The 9,032-nt window shown below is 36.0% G+C and overlaps 1 protein-coding gene across 1 annotated transcript; it reads left to right on the forward strand.

Annotated features, from left to right (window-relative positions):
- Window positions 1–2,562: 2,562 nt before the first annotated feature.
- EIF4A-III (eukaryotic initiation factor 4A-III) lies at window positions 2,563–8,864 on the forward strand. The gene is made up of 8 exons (XM_022297447.2): window positions 2,563–3,044; window positions 3,399–3,639; window positions 3,756–3,836; window positions 4,446–4,553; window positions 4,636–4,755; window positions 5,407–5,574; window positions 6,239–6,325; window positions 8,392–8,864. Exons 1-8 carry the CDS (start codon window positions 2,731–2,733, stop codon window positions 8,503–8,505), a joined length of 1,233 nt encoding a protein of 410 aa, XP_022153139.1. The 5' UTR covers window positions 2,563–2,730; the 3' UTR covers window positions 8,506–8,864.
- The last annotated feature ends 168 nt before the right edge of the window (window positions 8,865–9,032 follow it).

The raw sequence follows: 9,032 nt of genomic DNA on the forward strand, positions 1-9,032 counted from the left end.
AGTCGTAGCCGTTGGCCGCGACTTCAGTGAAATCGCGGCCTATGACCACGATTTCGTCCTAAATCGCAGACGACGGCTGCGATTTACCTACCCTATTTTTGGAATAAGTTTTGATCCTACCCTACCTTTGTCATTTGTTTTTAAAAAGTAATTATTTAAAAAAAATCCAAAATCTTCAAGATAATTAATATTTAAAACATAAATTTTTTAGAAAAATACAATTTTGGTCCCTAAGGCTTGAATCAAGTGTCTATTTGGTCCTTTAAGTCTCAAAATGAATATTTTTGGTCCCTGAGTCTATCTATTTGGTATTTCAAGTTTCAAAATGAACATATTTTGTTCTTTAGATTTGAGAAATAGTTTTAGATGGTTATTTGACTGAGTTGACCATTTGTGTTTTTTCTCTCTCTTCCTCCTCTCTTTCTCTATCCTTCTCTCTCTCCTATTTTCGACCAATGTTATTGTAGCCACCGCCGACCCACCACCTACAATTGTCATTGCGCTTTCTCCATTTGTTGTTGTTCCGTGCCATTCGCACCAATGAGAGGAAAGGGAGGGAGACCTCTTCTCGCTGATGACCGCAAAGAGGAAATGAGGTCTCCCTCTCTCCTTCATTCCATATCTGGAATGAGGAAGAGAGGGATATCTACTCTTCTTGTCGGCGACCACAAAGAGAAAGAGAGGTCTCTCTCTCTCCTTCATTCGAGATCTAGAATTCCCTTTTCTTCTCGCTGGCGACTACTGGGGGGGTCCCTCTCTCCTTTATTTCAGATCTAAAACGAGGTAGAGAGGGAGACCTCTTCCTCCTGCCGGCAACTACGACAGAGGGAGGTCTCCCTCTCTCCTTCATTCCAGATCTAGAAGGAGGGAGAGAGAGAGACCTCCTCCTCTCGTTGGTGACTGCAAAGGAGATAGTACATCGATGGCATGATGACGACGACGGTGCAACGACGGTTCTAAGGTCCGACAAGGCGGAAAGTACAGTGACGGCAGGCAGTTGGTCGACGGTGGCAGATAGCTGGAGATGGGAGAGAAAGAGAAAGAGAATGAAGAGAATGAGAGAAAACCACAAACGGTCAACTAACAGTAAACTAATGGTCAAAAAATCATTTATCAGACCTCGAGGACAAATAATGTCTACTTTGAAACTTGAGGAATCATATAGACGCCTACTCCAAACCTTAGTGACAAAAAATGTTTATTTTAAAACTTTAAGTACCAAATAGACACATGCTCCAAACCTCGGGATCAAAAGTGTAATTTCTCTCTTTTTTTTATAAAAATCAAAATTTGACCAATTAAAAATTCGTAATAGTACTAATAATAAAATAAAAGAGAGAGAAAACCAAACATTTTAAACTTATTCTTATATATTTTTAAAAATAAATCATATGCATTATTTTAGATGTGACATTATTGTTCAAATTAAAATTTTAATATAAATTATGTTACTACATAATAATTCTTTTGAATTAAAAAACACTATATTTTAATAAATAATTTTAAAATAAGAAGATTAGTGAAACTTACTTATATCAAAATAAAAATTTTAAAAATTCAATAACTAAATAGAAATTAAATTCAAATTTTGATGAAAGTGTAATTTGATAAAGAATATGTGATTTTTAATTAATAATTTTAAAATAAGAAGATTAATATATCTTGGACTTACCTATATTAGAATAGAAATTAGTATTTAATTTTAAATTAGCACGTTAAAGTAAAAAAATATATATTTTATTTTAAAATCTATTCAAAGTAACAAAAATAAAATTTTAAATTTAATAATATTAAGATAAATATTTTATTTGTAACTCAATCGTGTTAAAATAACCTAACAAATGTATTTCATTTTCAAGTTAATTAAACTTAATTAACAACACAATAGTATAAAAAATAATTTTAAATTTAATTTAATTATACTTTGTCAGTACAACAAATGTGGATTAAACTTCGGACTCCCAAAAAAGAGGCTAGATACCTTAATACTTATCTTAAACGATAATAAATCAACTATATTAAATAATAAAATGATTAAGATTACACATTCAAATAAATATAAAATACAATAATTTATTTAATATAATTAAATATTTCACAAATCTAAACTGTTTATACATACACTCCGATTTTTATAAATTTAGGTTATCTAAATTTTCCAATTAAATTCTGAACTACCAAAATCCAAATTTATGATACTGAACCCGTATTTCAAACTTAAGTATTAAGATTACGTAGAATTACGTAATTAATTTTACAAAGATTAAATATACACAAACATTAAAATCAATATATATTATATTAAAATTCAAAATTAAATTGTAATTTACAAATAAACACAATGTTCAAAGTACATACATTAAAATGTCTCAAAAAGAAAGTACATACGTTAAAATGATAATTTAACCTAAATCCTACAAACACGAGAGCCCACGTTCCTCCAAAGGTTTGAAACCTACGGCACGTCTGAGCCGTAGATTCTAGGGTTTATATATCGACGGTCACGATTCGATTCTCGCGGTGGAAAATTGGATAGGATTTCATCCCGTACATAAACAAATATCTTTTTCCCTTTTCTTTCTCCCTTCGCTTTCGAATCGTCATCGGCCCTAATCTGCGGCTTCTGCTCCATCTCTTCCCCTCGCCGTCGGTAACTCGCCGGAAATTATCGGGAAATCTCTCCGGTAAGTAGAACCCTTAATCACGATCTAGGAAGATACGCCCACCGACATGGCGGCCGCAGCTACGACAAGCGTTGTGCCGCCTAATCGACGGCGATCAATTAATGCGCCGGAAGATAAGTTGGAATTCGAGACGACGGAGGGGGTTGAGCCGATCTCGAGTTTCGATCAGATGGGCATTAAGGACGATCTTCTCCGTGGAATATATGCATACGGGTTCGAGAAGCCCTCGGCCATTCAGCAGAGAGCCGTGAGACCGATTATCGAGGGGCGAGATGTCATTGCTCAGGCCCAGTCTGGAACAGGCAAGACGTCCATGATTGCCCTTACCGTTTGCCAAATGGTTGATACATCGAGTAGAGAGTGAGTATCAGATGTTGAATCTTCCATTTTCTCTCTTTGTCTAGTTCATGTATGTTGTTTAGTTAATTAGCTCAGGAAGCCAATTTCAAAGGCTAAAATTATTTGGATGTTAGTTTATTCCTTTCACAAGAACTTGTTATAACCTCTTGTTGTGGTTTTGGAAATTCTGAATCGAAATTTTCAATTAATAAAGTCTCAACAAAATAACGACACATTCGCTTCTTGTCCTCAAAGTTTGGAACATACATTCAGCTCATGGCGCAGGAGATTTTTCAATTTACATCTGATCTTATTGTTTTATGATCTTTAAAACTTCATTTTCTTATGGTCATCATGCATCTTAATTCCAAACAGAGTACAGGCCTTGATCTTGTCCCCTACGAGAGAATTGGCAACTCAGACAGAGAAAGTAATATTGGCCATTGGCGACTACATTAATATACAAGCACACGCTTGCATTGGCGGCAAAAGTGTAGGTGAAGATATCAGGAAGCTCGAGTTTGGAGTTCAGATTGTATCAGGAACTCCTGGAAGAGTCTGTGACATGATCAAGAGAAGGACATTGCGTACCAGAGCCATTAAGTTGTTAGTTCTGGTAAGTTTGGCTGCCCTTCAGATCGACTCTTTGTTACCATAATAATTAATGTTGTACAGTTTCTTTTGGAAATTTTCATACTTTCTAATTTCATTTTCTAATATTTACTTTTTCAGGATGAGTCTGACGAGATGTTGAGCAGAGGGTTTAAAGACCAGATTTATGATGTGTATAGATATCTCCCACCAGAACTTCAGGTTCTCTCTCTCTCTGTGTGTCTAAGTAATTGTGCCCGTGAGAAGCAGAAGAGGAAAAGTAAATTGAATGCAGTTGTGTCCTTGAATTGGTTGCCAAGCATGACTTTAACCTGTTTAGTATGAAAAATAAGATTTAATATACATGTTTTCATGCACATGCTGACCAATTTGTATGTACAATAACATTCTTTATGCAATAATGCATATAGTTGATTTATTGTTTTGTAAAGGAAACGGTTAAGACATATAAGACTACTGAGAAATAATAGGACTGTTTTACCAAAGTATTTTACAGAATGTCTTTTCATGGTTATTTACAAATCTTTGATGAGGTGGATATGGAGTTCTGTTTATCTTGATTTTAGTTTAGATATTTGCTCATATTTTGTTTCTTTCACGTTTTAGATTTTTTCAATTGCCATTATATGTGCTTGTATGAGTTCTATTAATTTAATACAGTCTATTTAGTTTCATATACTGATTTACCTTTTTGGTTATTGTCAACCAGTTCGTTTTTGCTTGGTTTTATATAGTTTTCTGTTGTTAGGAAGGATCCAGAACAAGATCTCCTGGTTAATTTTATGAGTTTTATCCCAATTTTAATTGCAGGTTGTCTTGATTTCTGCTACCCTTCCTCATGAAATCCTGGAGATGACAAACAAGTTCATGACGGATCCTGTGAGAATCCTTGTCAAGCGTGATGAGTTAACTTTGGAGGTTTGTAATTTTTTTTATTTGTGGAGACTAAATGCCTTTCGGATATATATCAGTACCCTGATGTATGCTGTTAAATTGCCAGGGTATTAAGCAATTCTTCGTTGCAGTTGAAAGGGAAGAGTGGAAGTTTGATACCTTATGTGATCTTTATGACACCTTGACTATCACTCAAGCTGTAATTTTCTGTAACACTAAGCGGAAGGTAATGTGATTTAAAATTTGTTTTTTAGATCTCGTTGAGTCCTCAAAATCTTATTAGGCTCATTCCGAAACAGCTAATTTTATAATTTTGGCCCTCTTATACATGTTTGCTTTTATGCATGATTCTGATATATTCCACTCGTCTAGAATAATATCTTATTATTGCTTAACCTTTGGTCCTTTTCCTTTTTTACTAATCTAATACAAATGTGTCTGGTGACAGAATGATGAGAAAAGTTTATGAGGTTTATATAACTTGACTTTTATTAACTAGAGAGAGAGATACACTGCATAACTGCATAATTATAATTTGAGGGATCCCCTACTCTCATAACTCCCGCTCATTACAACCAAAAATGTATCCTCTCTCTAGAGACCTCATTCTAAATATTTTCTGAAATCATACTCAAGCTAACTATTAGTTACAATGTATCCTACCATCATAACTATTAATCAGGCCTATCCCTTACCCTCTTTGTAGTATGTACTTTTAGTAATTGGAGGCCTATACGAGGTCTAGATCTCATCGCACTGATTCTTGAACTTCAGTTATCAATGCAAAATGTTTCATTTACCCATGCTAAAATATAGTATTAGTACGGGAATAGTTCGCTTCATTTGTTTGAATATTTTATTTATCTTCTGCCTCCAGGTTGAATGGTTAACTGAGAAGATGCGTAGTAATAACTTCACAGTTTCACATATGCATGGGGACATGCCTCAGAGGGAAAGAGATGCAATCATGGGGGAGTTCCGATCAGGAACTACTCGTGTCCTAATCACCACTGATGTTTGGGCACGAGGGCTTGATGTTCAGCAGGCAAGTTGTTGGTTCTTTTACTAATCTATTTTTCTGTCCATGCACCCAAATTCAAGTAACTCTGGTTGTAGTTGTCTCATTTAAATTCAACCTGGTAATCAATGCAGTTATATAAACGGTAATGTGGATCGAGTACTCTATGTTTCTATTTTTATAACTCCTTTAATTGTTGAGTCCTTTCTATAATGTTAGTAAAATTATTATAAGTGGATTTGGAGGTTATATCTTCCCGAATCATTTTTGGATATTCTGTGGATCATATGCACACAGTTCAATCGACTTCTAGTAATGAAGTCATGGACATACGGATAGATTCAGTTTATTCTGGAGTATTTTGTGGATCATATGCCTCAGTTATAGGGTTGTGTAAAAATGAACATCATGGAGAATCATAATGGTTTTATTTGAAGTATTCTCTAATAGAAGGTATATTAGAAAATAACTCTGTATGATGACATAGAGAAGAGAGTGGGTGTTGATTTTGGTAAGCACATATGATAATGTTTTGGCAGTTTACACTATCAATTGGTGTACCCCCCTGTAAATGTTAACAGGCATCATAAATATTTACGTGTTTGTTTTCCATCCACTATCTGATTATGCCAAGTATCTTGAGAAATCTATTAGTACAATTCTTATGTTTATTTGCATTAACTTTTGTCAGGTATCACTAGTGATAAACTACGACCTTCCAAACAATCGAGAACTTTACATTCACAGGATAGGAAGATCTGGTCGGTTTGGGCGCAAGGTATGACATTGTTCTGTATTTCAGTTGATTAATTTTGGAAGAAGTGTTTTTTTAGGTCTAAATATTTTTTAAACACTTTTGGAAGGTAACAAATTAAATGCTTCATCGAAAATCATTTTAAGTGTTCTTTTAATCTATTTTTAGAATTTCTCAACTACTTTTGATTATCGAAAAGTTTAACCAAACAAACTACCACTAATTTAAAAAAAAAACTTTTAGTCCTTTATAAGCACTTTAAAAAGCAGGTCATACATATAGTATTCCACTTGAAAGTAGACATAATGGGTGTAATGTATTGTAAGCAAACTCTAGTTTAGGGAGTTGACTGTGAGAGTCCTATTAGGAGTATAGGGAAATATTAGTTTGTTAGTATGAAGGGGTAGTACGGTAATTAGTATGGTAATTAGTTAGGGTGAGTTGTTATAAATAAGGGTAGTAGGGAGAGGGGAAGGATATCTTGGAGAATTGTATTTTGTGTAAGGAACTTGGGAGAGTTCTTGGGAGAGAGATAGCCCTCTCGAAAGGCTATCGGTTCTTGTATTCTGATACCTAACAAATTGGTATCAGAGCAAGTTCGTCCTGGCCATGAATCTTTCATTCGAGGCAGTTACGAGGATACAGAGATTATTGATAGGAATGGAGTTGCAGGAATTGTTGAGAGAAATGACGGAACGTTCAAATGGAATGGTTCGAATAACGAAAGAAATGCAAAAGGGATTTACTGTTAGAGAGGAGAAAGAGAGATCAAGGAAGGAAGAAGCAACGGCGAAGAGCATTCAGAAGTAGGGACGAAGGATTGTTGGAAGACGGCGATCAGACCCGAGAATGTGGACTGGAGTGCGATGGAAATTCAACCGTGGAGGGAAAGTATTGTTGTGCAGCGATTCATCGAGAAGAGAGGAGAAAAATTACCCTCAACCGAGTATGAGAAGCTAAGGAAGAGAGGAAGAAGGCAACACCGACCACAAAAGTTCGAAAAGGGGGATGAAGAAGAAATTAAAGCCCGAAGAAATACAAAGTCCGGACAAGGTGAACCAATGAATGTTGAGACGAAGGCCGAAATTCGAAGGGAAGTCGACCATGGATGATTTCCATGGAAAAATCGAAAACTCATCGGTGGAAGGAGTTCGAGTTCCAGAAGGGGGACGGAGGAGAAATCGGCGGGCAGAGAAGAAATGTCAAGAGGACGGAGAGCATGAGGTCAAAATCGCAATGTGGCCGACGGGTGAAAAAGCAGTCGATGAAGAACATGGAACGAAGAAGCGGCAGAAGTGGAAATGGTGGCGATGGAGAGGAGTACTAACGAGGGAGGAGACAAGACTCCAGCAAATACAGGGTCGAAGTTTCAAGGCGGTCGGCGAGGGAAGCAGTGTCGGACGAAGTGGCCGAAGGGGTGGAGGCGGTGATGGAAAGGTGAAGTGCGGGGGGGAGGAGAGTTCACGAAGATGAAATTAGGGTTAAACAGATTAAAAAAAGGGCCCAATCAACTGGAAAGGGGCAGCAGACTATTATGGATGATATGGATGATTGGGCCATGGCCTTGGGCAAAAGGAGTGTTGGTGGGTTTTTGGTTTGTTAATATTGGGTTGGGGTTATTTTTGACCTTTTGTTTTCTTTTCGGCGTTTTTGGATGGGTAGTTAAAAAGAAAAAAAAAATTGTTTTTGTGTATTCACACCTTGAGGACAAGGTGTCTTTGAAGGGCGCGGGGTAATGTGAGAGTCTTATTAGGAGTATAGGGGAATATTAGTTTGTTGGTATGAAGGGGTAGTATAGTTATTAGTTAGGGTGAGTTGTTATAAATAAGGGAAGGGTAGTAGGGAGAGGAGAAGGATATATTGGAGAATTGTATTTTGTGTAAGGAACTTGAGAGAGTTCTTGGGAGAGAGATGGCCCTCTCAAAAGGCTATCGGTTCTTGTTAGGTTCTTGTATTCGGATACCTAACACTGACAACGCTGCTGAATGATGTTCTACGTTTCCTTACTGCGGTGTTTGTTAATTTCCTAAACTTGAACTTGGCTGAAACTAAAAACTTTTTTAAGACGAAGTTTGTGTCGTTTAACGCAGGGTGTTGCCATTAACTTTGTGAAAAGCGATGACATAAAGATCCTGAGAGATATTGAGCAGTATTACAGTACCCAGATTGATGAGATGCCCATGAACGTTGCTGATTTGATTTAACGTACCTGTTGCTTGATAATGTTTGTGCTGTGTGGAAGATTTGTGTTAATATGCTGCTGCTCGCATTGGAGGTTTTGTGTCCTTATGAGTGCTTTTTTAAAATTTTTATGGCGATACTGTAGCGTAGGATGTTTAACAAATCACCTTTTTCTAAAGTGGGGCTTGGATTTGTCCATAAAAATTGTATAATACCTGTGATTGTTCTTCATTTTCCCAAGTGAAAGGAACTCAGATTATATTTTTGATTGACCTGAGATATATTCTGAGATTATATGCCTTTCATAACTTTGGATTGGCTGAGGAATGCCATTCTTTTGCAATGACTTTTAATTCCTAGTAACAGATTCCTTAACTTTTAATTTTATTAGTTTAACACTTGTGCAACCAAGCTCATGAACTTATTTGAAATCAAATATTGTTGTACTAATACAATGAACCTGTATTTGAAATTGTGTAACTTACATTTTCACTGTTTGAAGTACGAATTATCTGAACTCATGTTGGATGCTATTAAAGAATTAAACTAA

The sequence above is a fragment of the Momordica charantia genome (genome assembly GCF_013281855.1).
Source record: "Momordica charantia cultivar OHB3-1 chromosome 8 unlocalized genomic scaffold, Mcharantia_2.0 BLBB01000008.1, whole genome shotgun sequence".
NCBI classification, from domain to species: domain Eukaryota; kingdom Viridiplantae; phylum Streptophyta; class Magnoliopsida; order Cucurbitales; family Cucurbitaceae; genus Momordica; species Momordica charantia.